Genomic DNA, 16,020 nt, shown 5'->3' on the forward strand with positions numbered 1-16,020 from the left:
GACTGCCTAATAAAGTGTGTCGGTAATAGACCACTACTAGGTATGTCTGGTGTTATATTGCCAGATAGGGTGAGTCTGGGGGTAAAATACCTCACGATATTCACATCACTGCTAGGCAAAGTTCGATGTTGGATAGGGTGATTATGGGGGTAAAATACCTCACGATATTTGGACCACGGCTAGGCATTGTTATCTAGATAACTACCATTGACTTAACTGTCATGTGGTTTTTACGAACGGAGGTTCGTGGTGAAACTTATTCCATTCCCCTCATTTGATGTCTTTATTGATCATCATTTGCTGCCAGGGAATTTCCGAAGCAGCATCGTCAGTTTGTTGTTCATATTGATCCTTTAGGCTAGATCTCGTAAGATCATTGTATAGGATCAGTACGTGGGGATTGACGGGATGTGATAAATTGTTTTAGAGATATGATATATATGTGTTAATAATAATAGTGGTTTTGCAGGTTTGAGATATACATTATTATCACATTGTGGGATTGAAAACCCTATGTATCTCATCAGGTTTCCCAACCTGACCCACTCAATTTATATGCATCACAAGTAGCAGTGTAACACTACTGAAGACTCGAGTATGATGCTGAGAGAAGACCTGCAATAGAGTTCAGGACCGCTAGGTCTTTACGCTGTAACATATGTTGTGTATCAGTTATGACATCCCTAGAGTTGTATTATTTTGAGACAATATTTTATACTCAAATTGTTTTAATATACTGGGAATTTCCGCAATAAAAGATATTATGATTTTTAAAGCGTAAAGATTTTTTTTCGGTTCTGAAAATTGGGGATGTCACAGAAGACATCACTAATATTATTCTTCATGGTCTTGATCAACAATCATACAAACCCGTTATTGAAGCTATCTATGCCTGGGACAACCCCATCTCATTCCATGAACTACACGAGAAGTTAATCAACCATGAACTTTCTATTGCTCAACACCCCGCTCTGACCGCTAATCTCCATCAACCTGTCATTGCATTTGCTGCCCACACTCGGTCCTCCCCTAAACCTTGGACCAATCACCCGCCTTCGCATACCCCTGGATTACTACCCACCCCCTCGTCCTCCAATACCTCTAAACCATTTTTGGGAAAGTGTCAATGGTGTTTTGCTAAAGTGAATTCTCTTACATCTTGTCTTGTATTCAAAAGGCAACACCCACATATCACCCTCCCCACTTATCAAAAGACAAACACTCATCAACCGCAGGCACATATGATGGGTGTTATTGGTCACAACACATCCAACTCAGCTTGGTTATTTGACAGCGGTACCTCTCATCACATCACCAATGACCTCAATGCATTGTCATTCCATACTCCTTACGACGGTAACGAGGAACTAATCATCGGTGATGGTTCGTCACTTACTATAACTCATATTGGCTCTCTCAATCTCTCATTATCAAATCTCACTTTTACATTACAAAATGTTCTCTGTGTTCCCTCACTTTCACGCAACATTATTTCTATAATTTATGCATTGATAACAACATACTAATTGAATTCTTTTCTTTTAATTTTGTTATCAAGGACTTTCAAACCGAACACCACACCTTCAGGGAACCGCTAGTCGTGGAATCTACATTCTTCGTTCCTCCTCACCACCACCATATGTTTTTCACATGCAAACCAATAAGGATTCATTTTGGCATCATCGTCTTGGGCATCCAAACTCCAAAGTCTTGCACTTTTTATCTTCTTCTTTTCCTTCCATCAAACATTTTCAAGATCAATGTAATTCATGTTGCATAAGTAAAAGTCATAAACTCCCTTTCAATGATTCTTCCATTACTTCTAGTACACCCTTACAGATCTTATTTTCCAATGTATGGTCATCACCGGTAACGTCGTTTGATGGATTCAAATATTACATAATATGTGTTGACCATTTCACAAAATACACTTGGATTTACCCGTTAAAACATAAATCTGACTCTCTTAATACTTTCATCCCATTTCAAAATCTCATTGAAAACCATTTTCAATGCAAAATAAAAACTCATTTCTCTGATAACGGTGGAGAATACATCAAAGTAACCTCACACCTTACTTCTTGTGGCATCTCCCATCTAACCTCCCCACCTCACACTCTCGAACACAACGGCTATGCCGAACGACACCACTGTCATATAGTCGAAACGGGTCTTTCTTTAATGGCTCATGCAAAATTACCTATAAAATTATGGACTTTTGCATTTACCACCGCCACTTACCTCATAAACCGATTACCCACCATCACTTTAAATAACGACTCCCCATTTTATCGCTTGTTTCATCGCCACATAAACTATGACAAACTTCGCTCTTTTGGATGTCTATCATATCCGTGGTTACGTCCATATACCAGCCACAAACTTCAACCACGTTCTACACCTTGTATTTTTTTTGGATAATCATCCTCCCAAAGTGCCTATCATCTTCTTGATCCCTTAAAAAATCGAATTTACACCTCTCGACATGTTCATTTTATTGAACATGTTTTTCCTTATGAAAAATTAACAAACTCTCTTACACCTCCTACACCACCCCCTGAATCTTTATTTCCTCTTAGTGTTCACATATTAGAACCCACCCAATCTAATAATTCTTCACCCAATTCTACTTCTCCTACACCACCTACGGACCCTACCCCCCCCCCTAAGACCCAAAATATATCTCGTCCCAACACCCGTTCTACTAGAAAGCCTAATCCAAAATATAATAACTCTGATTTTGTCTTATATTAACTTCCGCACAACCCTTCACTGAACCATCTACAATTACCCAAGCTCTTAAACAACCACAATGGCGTAAGGCTATGCAAAGTGAGTTCGATGCCCTCCAACATAACCAAACTTGGACCCTTGTCCCATCTACATCTGCATCTAATCTCAACGGGTGCAAATGGGTCTTCCGCACTAAATTCAAACCGGACGGTTCTGTTGACCGTCTCAAAGCCCGACTTGTCGCTAAAGGTTTTCACCAACGTCCTGGCCTCGACTATAGGGAAACTTTTAGCCCTGCAATCAAACCGGCCACGCTCCGTCTCATTCTTTCCCTAGCCACTTCTCAACATTGGTGTCTTCGTCAACTCGACAGCAATAATGCTTTCCTTCAAGGAACACTTACAGAATCTGTATATATGTCTCAACCACCGGTTTTTACCGACTCTTCCTTTCCTACTCATGTATGCAAGCTCAACAAGGCTATTTACAGATTACGTCAAGCCTCACGCGCTTGGTACAATGAACTCAAAAATCACCTCCTCCTAAACCAATTTAAACCCACTGTTTCAGATTCCTCTCTTTTCATCAACAAAAATACAACTTCTCCAAGCTTAATTCTTGTCTATGTTGATGATATAATCATCACTGGTCCCGACCCCTCTCTTATAAACAATTTCATTAAAACTCTTGCTACTCGATTCTCTCTAAAAGATCTTGGTAATCTATCTTATTTCCTAGGTGTCGAGGTTATCCCTCATCCCTCTAGATTACTTCTTTCCAAAAAATATATTCTCGATCTTCTTACTCGTGCCAATATGAGTGACTGTAAACCGGCCACTACACCTATGGTTGCCCTAAATCCGACCAACAAAACCGACGGACAACCGCTTCCCTCACCAACCAAATACCGAGCCTTCGTAGGGGCTCTACAATATTTATCTCTAACACGTCCAGATGTTGTTTTTACTGTCAATAGGTTGTCTCAGTTCATGCATGCTCCCACGGATCTTCATTGGGCTGCCTTAAAAAGATTGTTACGCTACCTACATGGCACAATTCATCATGGACTTTTACTACGAAGTCATTCTCCTCTACAACTCCATGCTTTTACCGATGTTGACTGAGCAGGTGATAAACTCACTTATCATAACACAACTGGATACATTGTTTACCTTGGCTCAAATCCGATATCTTGGAGCTCAAAAAGGCAACCCACTCTAGCTCGCTCCTCCACGGAAGCTGAATTTCGAGTTGTCTCTTCCACCACAACCGAAGTACAATGGCTAATCTCCCTACTTCACGAACTTGGTTATAAATCAACCGTCACACCAGCCATTTATTGTGATAACCTAAGTGCCACACACTATTCGGCTAACCCAATATTTCATTCACGCATGAAGCACTTAGCTATTGACTTCCATTTTGTCCGAGAGAAAGTTCAAGAAGGTACGATACGTGTCACTCATATTTCTGGAGATGATCAACTTGCCGATGCTCTCACCAAGTCTCTACCAAAACCCCGCTTTCAATCGCTCATATCCAAAATTGGCCTTCTTCACAAGCCGTCCATCTTGTGGGGGCATATTAGACCACAAACAGATGGCTTATAATTCAAATTATTTTGAATTTTGTATTATTTAATGTACATATCTCTTTTGATTTATTTTTCCTTATTTGTTGTAACTTTCCATAGTCTTTAGGATATTCTCCTGTATTTATGTTGTGACAATTCTATGGAATAAAACATACAAAAGATTGAAATCATTATATCTCCAACCTTTTGTGTTCGAAGAAACTTTTTTTGACACAATTGTAGTAAGGATCATATTCTAGAAACAGATATAAGAGAAGCCAATATTTTCTTTAGTACAACCCTTTTTTTGCAAACCAACAAGAAGATATCCAAACCAAATTATGTTGAATATACCTCTAACATTATGTGTTTGAAGAAGTAAAAAAGTTATTTTTAACAAAAATATGGTAAATGTAATATAAGTAGTCAACATTGCATTATTTTTCAGTAATTGTGACTCATATTTTAGAAATATACTCATATTCTTAAAGAAGAATTTAGTCATGAGAAGGGGTGATACCTCTGACTCTTTTTTCATTCAGGACTTTACTTTCATCAAAAAAGTAGAATGCATGTATAGTTAAGTGAATTTGTTGAATAACAATAATTACTTTGTATATACCTTGTCAATTTTACAAAACACATTGCTTGAAAAGTGTTGAAAATCAAACCTTAAAAGTGCTCAAAGTCAAACCTTGACAAATTGTAAAAATCATAAATCTGATAAATAGAAATCAAATCTTGAAAGTGCTCAAAATAGATCTAAAACAGCTAAACAAATGTGATTTGATGAAAAATTATTGAAATTGAAGATCAACCAAGAAAAACTAACCCTTTTGTTGAAAATAGATGATTATGGTGCTAAAAATCGATTAGATTTTGATGGTAATATATGTGATTTGATGAAGTATATTGTTGAAAATAACCTCTATCTGATGATCACCCCCAAATGTTGATAGATGAAAATCAACCCCAATCAATCCGATTATCAATTGCAGATGTAGAAGAATGAAGAAGATGAACTCGAAAAACACAAAAATCATGAATTTAGAAGCTATGATTTAGATAGGATACGATCATTTTTCGATCAATCAATCTCAACAATCAAAGGATGATATGGTTGAAATAAGTGAAGATTTAAGGAGATTGAAAATCGATTACATGAGAAGATTAAGGAATGTTGATCACATAGGAGCGATAATCTTGGTAGAAGAATCGAAGTAGATGAAGATGTTCTTGAAGATGACGTGAATATGACGCTAATTGTGTATCAGATCTGGTAGTGATGTTATATTTAACTTAGTGACTAATCTGCCCTAATTAACTAATCAGTTAGATTAATTAGTGTTAATCCGCTTTTTTTATACACAAGATCAACTTGATGAAAGGCTAAGATTTAGTCCTCATGTCTCACAAAATATAAGTGATCTCAAATAAACCTTTACATATATATATATATAGAGAGAGAGAGAGAGAGAGAGTTAGGTTCAAATGTTTCTAACAACTATTGTGTGCCTCTTAGGACCAATCAAAATTCAAGAAATATTAAATAATTAATAAATTGTTTTTGGGGTATAATAGTAATATTTACTTATTTAATTTTAGTAATTATTGAAAACATTTAATACCCCTTTTAAATAAGGGAAATCAATTTAAAACCCTACAAATCACCCCTCAGCTCATTGCATCGACATACCTCCGCCTCATCCATTTGTCGACTCCTTCCTGTCCACGACAGCAACCCTTCGCCGCTGCCTCGTTTCCGTCGGTCCTCCACCTGCCGCCGTTGATCGTTCGACGTTCACCACCGTTCTCGCTACACTCTAAAAACTCTATCGCACAAACATCCATGTTACCTGATGTGGACTAGTGCAACGTTAATGCTATATATATTCATTTAGTTGTACGAAAGAATCTATCTAAATGCTATAACATATGTGGTTTAGGATCTGTGATAAAGAAAAAATGGACGAAGATCAAATTGTTCATCACCCTTTTTTAATCATTCTCAAAAGAAATTTGATTGTAAAATCAGAAATTAGGTTTAAAAATTAGAAATTGAGTTCAAGAACATACCAGGGCTAGGATGTTGGTGTACTGCGGCAGCTATAGACCGATTTCGGTGATGGAATACGAAGTCGACGAAGGAGAGGGAGGAAGAAGAAGATACAACAGTAGCAAGTTGAGGAATACAGAGGTATGTCGATGGTTATAAAGAAGAGATATTAGGTCAACATATATTTATTTTGTTTCCTTAATTGCAAGTGTAGAAAACCAGAAATACCCTTCTTGATTTAATTAATTTTTTAATTATTTGCTAATTTGTGATTGGTGCATTTAGGAACACAGTAGTTGCTACAAACATTTGAACCTAGCTCTCTCTCTCTCTCTCTCTCTCTATATATATATATATATATATATATATATATATATATATATATATATAACTTTTTTATTTTCATTTCATAAAATGTAAATCGACCTCGATTTCAAAAATATAATCATAATAAATCAACAAATAAATATTTTTTCGGTATCATATGAGATTTAAAAAACTTGGACGTCGGACAATTTATCTAACAATGGACCAAAAAATGCTAGCATCTAGAAGTAATTTCAACCAACAAAATCCGAAATCCTTTTAAATGTATGTATCAAGAAGTTCTATAAAACATGATAACAATGTCCTTAATAAAGTACAACCATACAAGCATAAGGTCAAAAATCTCTCCTACCATAAAGACATTAATTTTGTCCAATGTTAAATGGTATCACTCTTATTCATGTTATTTTTTTGCTGTCGTTTTAATTTTTTTGCTTGTCTTCTCGCTAGCATCTTTTGCTTAGCATTTCATACAGAGTGGTAGCAGTCTTTGATTTTTTTTTCTTTTTCATTTTCTTTTTCAAAAAGTTTATATTATTTTTTTATTTAAATTAATTATATTTTTAATACATAAACATTTCATATTAAATAAATTATATTTTTTAATCACAAACATTTAATATTAAATAAAAATGTTACACTAAATTAAAACTTAAAATATGACTTAATAAATTAAAACATTACATAAAACCTAAAAACTCGATACTTAATACCTAAAAACTTGACATAATACCTAAAAACACGAATTAATACCTAAAACACGGCTTAATACCTAAAACACGACTTAAAACTATTTATCCCAATTATATTGTTTTGTGATTTCCGCTCTTGCATCGTTGAAAATCTGACGATCTTCTTCGAACAAATTCGATCCACTTCTTAAGAAAAGCTTTAGCGCACGGTTCATTTCTCTTTCCTTTCCCATTTATAAATATTTTCAAACTTAATGTTTAATCATTGGATGTCATTCCTTATCTCCTCCGCTTCACTCGATGAACTTTGAACAACTTTTAGCTGTCTTTTAGCTTTATCTCGTCCCATAGGACGAGTTGAAGCTTCATATGGATCTTCGTTGTTGAGGTCAACCATGATATGCGCAACAGAAGATTGATGTGGGTTTACTCGGAATTCTGCTTCGTTTAGACATACTCGCAAAATCATCAACACTTTTTAGATTCAGTCATTTTGGTTTGTTCCTCGCAACTCCCAAAAACGCCTCGTTTGGAAAAGCTTTTCCAACTTTTTCCTTATAAATTTGACGACATTTTGCTATGATATCCACCTCGATTGTACCGCTTTGCGGGTTGCAGCTCGCGTTCATTTATATGTCATTGAGCTCCATTGAATTTCTGTTGGTGGTCCTCCATTTCGAGTACACTCCACTAGTAATGCGGTACTCCTTATTCATTCGGGCACAAAAACTTTTCCAAACTCTAAATTTAAGGGTTGTCGAACGTTGTTCATCCCCCGTCGCTGGATTATAACATCCCATTTTCGCATTCCAATAGAATTCAATATAAACCATATGTTATAAAATTCGAAGTGGATATATATTACTTTTTAGCCAAAGTAATCGACATAATCATGTAGGAAACGTCAATACGATTTCCGTAGATATATAGATCACCCAAATCCGACTTCGTGTGAAGAAGTTATGCTTCTTTGAAGTTCTGCGGTTAAACTAACTCGGCTCAACGTATTGTAAAAAGTAAATTTTAGATAGGTTACTTATTAACCTAAGAAATCTAAATGAAAGTCGTAGTAGTCTCAAAACCGAGACCGTACATATAAAGAACGTGTAAATCTGACTTCGTGAGAGGAAGTTATAATTTGTAGCAGTTTCAGCGTAGGAGTTTGCAACACAGAAACTGAATTAGAAATCGGTCGATTGATGGAAAAAATAATCTAAACAAGAATCAAAGATCTCGTTAATATAAGTCCGTCAATATAGATACAGTCCAGAACGGACGTCGGATGAAAGAGTTATGATTTTTATACGGACTTTAACAGTCTAAGTCTGTTAAAATTATAGTCTTAAAAATAAATTCAAAATTATCCGACATAGTCTAAATGAAAGTTCTATACATCGTCGATAGATAAGTGTGGATATAAAACCCGTTGAAAACATAGCTCGTATGAAGAAAATATGAAATTTCTAAGAAAACAAAATTTCTCGTACGCAACCTCACGCACCGACCACTTGTGCGGCGCACCCTGCCACTCCAGAAGATTTGCGACACGTGTCACCAACCATAGGCTTCCACGTCACCCGGTCTGACCAAATGCACGACATGCACTTTGGATGCGCGACGTGCAAATAAAATATTTTTCCCTATAAATAGCCCTCCGTATATGCTCTTCAGATGTCACCCCTACAACCTCTATCTCTTAGTTCTCTTTCTTGTTGCCCATTTTCCTTAAGTTTTCTAGCATCCCAACGAAGCCCTGCGATACCTAAAGTACCCAACTAGTAGTAGCTATCTAGTAGAAGCTCCCGGGTCAGAGTTCTGCCCGCATAGTTCTCGGTTTTCATCAAATTACTCGGTAAGTTAAGCTATATTCTTTCTCTTTCAGTGTAACTTATATTTATAGTCATAAGTCATTATTATGAACCTATAAATAAGATTTATCATTGATTCCAAGTCCTTATACTGATTAATCTACCTACAGGAGAGGTGTCTAGAATGGTCACGTTGTCTTGGTTGTTGGATTTCAGAAAAACTATATGTCGAAATGGTTCTGCCTCCCAACTATCCGGCCTGGTTGATCCTTATTTGATAGAGTTATCGGTATTCATTTGGATTAGTGATAGGTCTAGCCTACGTTACCAGATTCCCTTAGGATCTAATACATTATAGTATTATAGATTAATACTCGTTAGGCTCGTTTCTCGTCAGCGGGATCGTCCAGATAACTGTTAATACTCGGAGTAACTATCCAGGTGAGTTCATCTCACTATGTTGTATATTCTAGTATATATCCATGTATGTTAGGATATAGGAACCAGTAGAGTAAAGCATGTAGAGTAGGTTCTATGTGCCTGTATTGGTAGAGCTTTAATGAGTAGCCACTATATGTTTAATATGTTTATGTATGTTGGGGCGGAGCATGTCATGTAAATTGGGAGGGGGCATTATGTTGATCGGGAGGGGCCCATTTGTATGCATGTGTATGTATTGTGGTATATGATATATTGGGGGAACTCACTAAGCCTAGCGCTTACCCAGTTGTTGATAAATATTTTTCAGGCACTTCATTGGTTCGTGAGAAGGACAAGGTTTGACTGTACACACGCACATTAGCAATCACGTTTCCGCATAATGTAAACTATACTATGATGTAATTAAATGTTTTGAATAAATAAAAATGAAAATTTTGCCTTGAAAAATCGGGACGTTACACCTCCGATACATTTATCCATGTTTGTGTCAATGTTTTTTCTTCTTTATCTGTCCATCCTTGGCATTCTGCCTTTGCTTTTTCTTTACTTTTTTCCTTTGGGGTCAACTTCATACTATTGAACGGGTCATTCATCGGAAGAATCAGTTGACTCATCGACTAGGCAGCGAGGTTCGGATTGAAAATTAGTTTGGGTTTGGGGTTAGGAAAAGAATTGGGTTTCTTGAAACGACTCAAACGGATCAAGTTCGAAATTTGGATGGGGTATGGGTTAGGATTGGAAATTAGTTTTTGGGTTGGTTTTGGTAAAATGGAATGAGTTGAGATTGGAATTAAGAAGAGTATGGATGGACTGGATACATTTGTGGAGACATAGTAGGATAATAGTAACTAGCGGGTGAATGAATTGGTTGATCGAGTGAAGGTCGATAACAAGTTAGTGATTGAGGGTTTGGTGATGTAAGATATAGTGATGAAAGGTTTAAAGATTTTTTTGTTTCTTCTTGGGGTTTTGATTTGGTTAGGTGAAGACATTGTGTTTGATGAATTGAAATTTTTTTTTAGAGAAAGAATGATATTGTGTGTGTGAAATGTTGAGATTGTAGTGTTTATTTATAGTGGTTGGATAAAAATTTGAATTTTTAGGGTTGAAAATGGCTACATCTTTAAAAAAAATGAGAGTTTTTTTGTTAAAAATAAAATGGTCAAATGTTGTTTGAATTCAGTCAAAACCAATACCCCAACCACCAATCAAATCCTACCACTACTTTCTCTCCCTCTCCTCCCGCTCAACTGCTAGCGAATTGATGGTGGCGAACTCCCTGGCACGCGCCAGGGAGCGGCGTGTATCGCACATGGCGCCTCCTAGCGAGCCACTCACTGAAGCCTAAAAGATGGATTAAACTCATAAACAATACAAAGAGTTTGGAAGAATGCTCAATGCAATAAGTACAATAAGAGAAGGTGATACAAAAGAGAAGTATACAAAGATTAAACACAGTTTAGATAACAAATGAACTTTTATTGTTTAGATAAATATATCTATGTTTAATTATACTTTTCCTAAGAGTGCATGGAGTCACTCTACATGGGTCTTGGGTCATGAGCGGTACCGTAAAAATGAGGGATGCACGGATTGAGTACCGCTCCATTTCTCTCTTCTTGACCAATGGATAGAAATTCGATTTTTTTTTTCATTTTATTACTTATATAAACAATTTTCTACCACTCCAAAACAACGCATTCTTTCCAATTTGATTCCAAACCAACAACCAACGACATTCAACTTTTATATGTTACACATGAATGCGAACATAAATTTCCTAGAATGCTTGGAAGCATCGACGGAACACACTGGAACTGGAGGAATTGTCCAACACAATTGCGAGGCCAGTACATAAAGATGAGGGTGTAGCTATATGTCCATTTCATGACACCGATATCCCCTTGAGGTAGAAGTATATGAAGATATGATCCTCAAATTACACGACGAAGAAACACACCACTACACTCGCTCAACACTTGTTCATCACATTAAGCATGCCTCTATATATATATATATATATATATATATATATATATATATATATATATATGTGTGTGTGTGTGTTTGTTCACTAGGTTTTGTGATGTTCTTTGCAGAATGAAGAAAACAACTAAGAAACCAAAAGAGCACAACAAAATATAAACTTTGGAACAAAAATCATTCAAATTGTGACACCACAAAACCTTATATCGAACCAACAACCATGTAGAAACAAAATATACATATCAAACATTCAAACAAGCAAACAAGCGAACACAAAGGCAAAAACCAGATAATTTTGTGGTGATATATATAACCACCATAAAAAGCTTCGATTTTATGGAAAATATCAAGCACTTTTCTATTAACTTTTTTTTTTCAAATTTTCAATTACAAAGAGTACCCATATCGTCTAATATCTCTTGTGAAGAAAGGATGCCTTAAGGCTTCCCTAGCTTTCAGTCGCTCTGATGGGTCAAATCGTAAAAGCCCCTGCAACAGATCTATCAACACCCCAGCAGAGTGATCCACGTGCTGCATCACCAGGTTCTACATTCATTTCAAAACAAAATCTTTCACTTTCACAAATTTTATAATTTTATATAAATCATAAATAAATTCAAATTTATTAAATGTTAACCAAATACATTAATTAATAATACCTGAAGGCGTGGGAGTTTCCACACTGCCCTCATACTTTCTCTTGAGGTTGCACCCTCAGGCCAATCTAATCGCCCACCCCTTCTAAAATATTTCTCAGATCGACGGCTAAAAAAAAAAGTAAAAACATCTTTTAAATTTATAGTCCATGAAAAATTAATGATAAACAATAAGTTAATAACAGATTATTATGTATTATATATTACTCGGCTCTCATGATCATATGTTGAGGAAGTGGTCCTAAAACTCTCTCCATCATAGCAAGATGTTCCAAGTTCTCATGCGTCTGGAATAAAGCTTCACCCTAATTGAGGGACCAAAAAAATTAGAAAGGGAAGGGCAAAAGAGTAATTTCACAACAAGTGTTGTGTTGAGATTTGACTTACGGAGCAAAGTTCAACGAGTATGCAACCCACGCTCCATAAATCACATGGGTAGTTCCATCCAAGGCCTGAGATTTGACACAGGTGATTATTGATGGTGTCACACAGTATGATAATAATAATAATAATAGATGTGAATTACCTAAAATAACCTCAGGGGCACGATAATGGCGTGTTGAGACAACATAGCTGTGATCTTGGTGTTCATATGTAGTACTCCCAAAATCAATGAGCTTAATGGCGCTTGTTTTTGGTAGATTCTTGAAGTAAGAACCATCTTTTCCGGATCTTGACAGGAACTGAATTATAACAAATTAAAACTACTGATTTATAAAATACGCATACATGCATATGTTTTTAATGATAACATGCATCAACATACCTTATAATCCGGCACCTTAACATACTCTGAAGAAACAAGAAGAATGTTTTCTGGTTTTAAATCCGTATGTATAAGTTGTAGATCATGCATAACTGCAAAGAAAAGAACCAAAATAAATTATTCAAAAGAAAAAAAGAGCAAATAGCAATGGATTACATGAACAAGGACAAGTAAACATATTACTACAAAGTTTCAAACATATAACATCTGAAAGATATATGTCACGTGTATAAAATGAAATATAGAAAGAAAGAAAGAAAAAACAAAAATGGTACAAGTTTTTTTCACACACATGCTACAGATTCCAAAAGTTGTCTTGCAAAGTCACGAACAAGATCAATGGGAAATGAACGGTAGTTGTTTTTGCGGAGAAAATCGTATAAACTTGGACCAAGCTTCTCAAAAACCTGTTAAGACCAAGTTTTTTTTTTTATAAAATATAAATCCAAGCATATGACAACAACATGGTGGTGTCATAAGCAATTGGAAATTAATCGAATCTCATAAATACTTACAATACAAATATGATTACGATAGTCAAACCAATTCCGTATTTGCACACAACTGCAAAAATAAATATAAATCTTACACCAAAACCACTTTAAATTCTTGAAAAAGAAAGAGAGAGAGATATGTATACATACCGTGATCCACCAACATCATGTCTAGCAAGCTTCTGTAAAACATCAATCTCAATCATGGCAGCTTCACGATATTTGTTTATTGAGCGAACAATTTTAATGGCTACAGGCTCTTTCTTTTCGTTGTCCAAACACTCCAAAACTTGCCCAAAAGTACCTATTATATTGGTTATTCTTATTGTCAAATGTCAATCAACAAAAACTAATACTTTACATTTATGATTTATGTAACAAAATAGCTAACCTTCACCCATTTTGCTCAATATACGATCTGAAATTCAGAAATAAGGCAATTATTATTATATTAGCATGTGATTTGCACATGAATTACCAATTACAATTTACAAGACTTACATCGAGGAGTTATATTCTCTCCTACAGCAAAAATGTAGTGGCCTTCTTTGTCATCTGGTCTCCATGGAGGGGAGCCGTTGTGAGGGATTCCTTTGTAATATATTGAGGAGTAAGAGAAACTGGGGACTGCTGCATTTATGAAATCCTGTCTGCAGTATAAAGCTGGGAGTACCTGAGTGACAATGAGATTTTGTAAATTATATACCCGAGTTTGTAAATATGCTACAAAATATGAAGATTACTACAAGATCTGTTGATTCAATTGTAACCTCATGTTATTCAAAACTTATTTTATGTACAGATCAAGGTGTTCTTCATCCATGGATGAGTGTATTCCACAAAGATGAACATGATTCTCTGTATATCTCACTTCATCCATATCTTTACATTCAAATTGTAGTATAAACTAATTTCTCCAAACTACAATATGATCAGGCAACAGATCCAGTTCCTGGATTTAATCCCTGAGTTTATATGTGAAGAAAAAAATTGTGTTGAAAACATAATTACCTTGTTTGATATTTATACAAAATTCCATGGAATTGGATGATGTCATGCATCAGATGCAGTTAAGAACTTAAAAAGATATGAAATGAAAATCAACTTGAGTACTTTCTATGGCTTAATCTGTTGAATTACAGAAACATCTATATTCTCTTTTTGGGTGAAAGGACAAGATCTATATTCTACAAACAAAAAGCAAAAAAGTCTGAAGATCAAAAACACACAAGTAACTCGTTTTCACTGTTTCTAATCACAGTAAAAGTGGTTCCTAAAAATGAATCCCCAATAAGCAAACGCAATTACATTAAGACACAAAAATTCATCAAGAACATATTAGAATCGTAAAATTTTGAACCTTTGGGGGAGGAGGAACAGGAGCGGGCATGTCCCAAGCCAATCGAGGCCGTTTCCTTGGTCGTTTATCCATATTTTTGTGAGGAAATTCCAAGATCCTCTGCGTCTCCATCCCGTAACACGATTTACGAAATTAAGCTTTGGAAATATATCCCGATTCACATGAAGTTATGCAAAAATCTGTTTGTGAAAAATCGAGGGATTCGCAGGAACCCTAGATTTAATTGAGATGGAGAAAGAAAGCTAACAATGGAGATGAGGCAGAAAGTAACCATGGTTGAGTTAAAATCTTACCTCCATGGTTAAGCTTTGGCACGTGATTACTCTCTTTAGCGGCACGTGACGTGAGTACCGAGAGTTCTTTTTCTTTTATCTTTTTGGAGTATCGACAGTTAGCGACCCATCTTGCCGTCCAATGAGGCAATGGCCATATCGAGTAATTGGGCCTGCTCGATTGTTATTTCTCCTTAAATTCCAGCTAATATTCCCTATTAAACTCAACACTTTATAGACAACCATTTTTATTGATAATGTTTTTGAGCAAACATGTAAATTTTATTTCGAGATAATTTCGGATAGAAACATAGAAGTGTCAACAAGGAAACATATATAGTTGGATAAGGCTATACCACGCGGAGAGTGGCAAAGACAATGACATCATATGTGGCAATGACACGTCATTGATAGCGTGGCAAATAGCCCATCTATCTTCTCCCTTGTTGTGGCATGTCCATGGACAATGGCACCATTTTTTTTCTTTGGTAATTTAAATGAAGTTGAGACGGAAGGGTTTGTCATATTATTTTCATGGCACCATTCTATTTAGCTTATAACACCGAAACCTTGGATCAAACGTTCTAATAGGTTGTAGACAAACCATGTCTATTATGCGGTTACGTAGGAATGACCCATAAGTATTTTTTGTCTATATCTTACAAAATGTTTAAGTAGTTAATGTGTTGGTGTGATTGTAATGACTACTAGATCATAATAATCATATTTATTTTTTGAATAAATAATTTCATAAATATTTTGTATTAAAAATACAATTTATTTGACCAAGTTATGTAGAGTTTTCTTAAAAAAAAAAGATAGTACTTAGATAAAATATTTATTAAATTGATGCAGT

General features: G+C 35.5%; 1 protein-coding gene across 1 annotated transcript; it reads right to left on the bottom strand.

Moving 5' to 3' along the window:
• Window positions 1-11,777: 11,777 nt before the first annotated feature.
• Window positions 11,778-15,135, bottom strand: FC1 (serine/threonine-protein kinase AFC1). Its single transcript, XM_079075493.1, has 12 exons — window positions 14,893-15,135; window positions 14,034-14,205; window positions 13,924-13,950; window positions 13,683-13,836; window positions 13,554-13,602; window positions 13,331-13,445; window positions 13,039-13,130; window positions 12,799-12,955; window positions 12,660-12,724; window positions 12,480-12,577; window positions 12,276-12,381; window positions 11,778-12,162 (listed from the first exon to the last, which is right to left on the bottom strand). The coding sequence occupies exons 1-12, from the start codon at window positions 15,001-15,003 to the stop codon at window positions 12,004-12,006; spliced, it is 1,305 nt and encodes a 434-aa protein (XP_078931619.1). The 5' UTR covers window positions 15,004-15,135; the 3' UTR covers window positions 11,778-12,003.
• Window positions 15,136-16,020: the final 885 nt, after the last annotated feature.

Source organism: Lactuca virosa, chromosome 1 (assembly GCF_052849685.1).
Source record: "Lactuca virosa cultivar CGN04683 chromosome 1, Lactuca_virosa_CGN04683_v6, whole genome shotgun sequence".
NCBI classification, from domain to species: Eukaryota; Viridiplantae; Streptophyta; class Magnoliopsida; order Asterales; family Asteraceae; genus Lactuca; species Lactuca virosa.

Excerpts from the sequence above, each read along its gene's own strand:
- FC1 (XM_079075493.1), bottom strand. The coding sequence starts at position 15,003 with ATGGAGACGCAGAGGATCTTGGAATTTCCTCACAAAAATATGGATAAA. Across the intron at positions 13,837-13,923 it reads ATTGAGCAAAATGGGTGAAG|GTACTTTTGGGCAAGTTTTG; the intron begins GTTAGCTATTTT and ends CCAATATAATAG. Across the intron at positions 12,578-12,659 it reads TACTCGTTGAACTTTGCTCC|GGTGAAGCTTTATTCCAGAC; the intron begins GTAAGTCAAATC and ends TCCCTCAATTAG.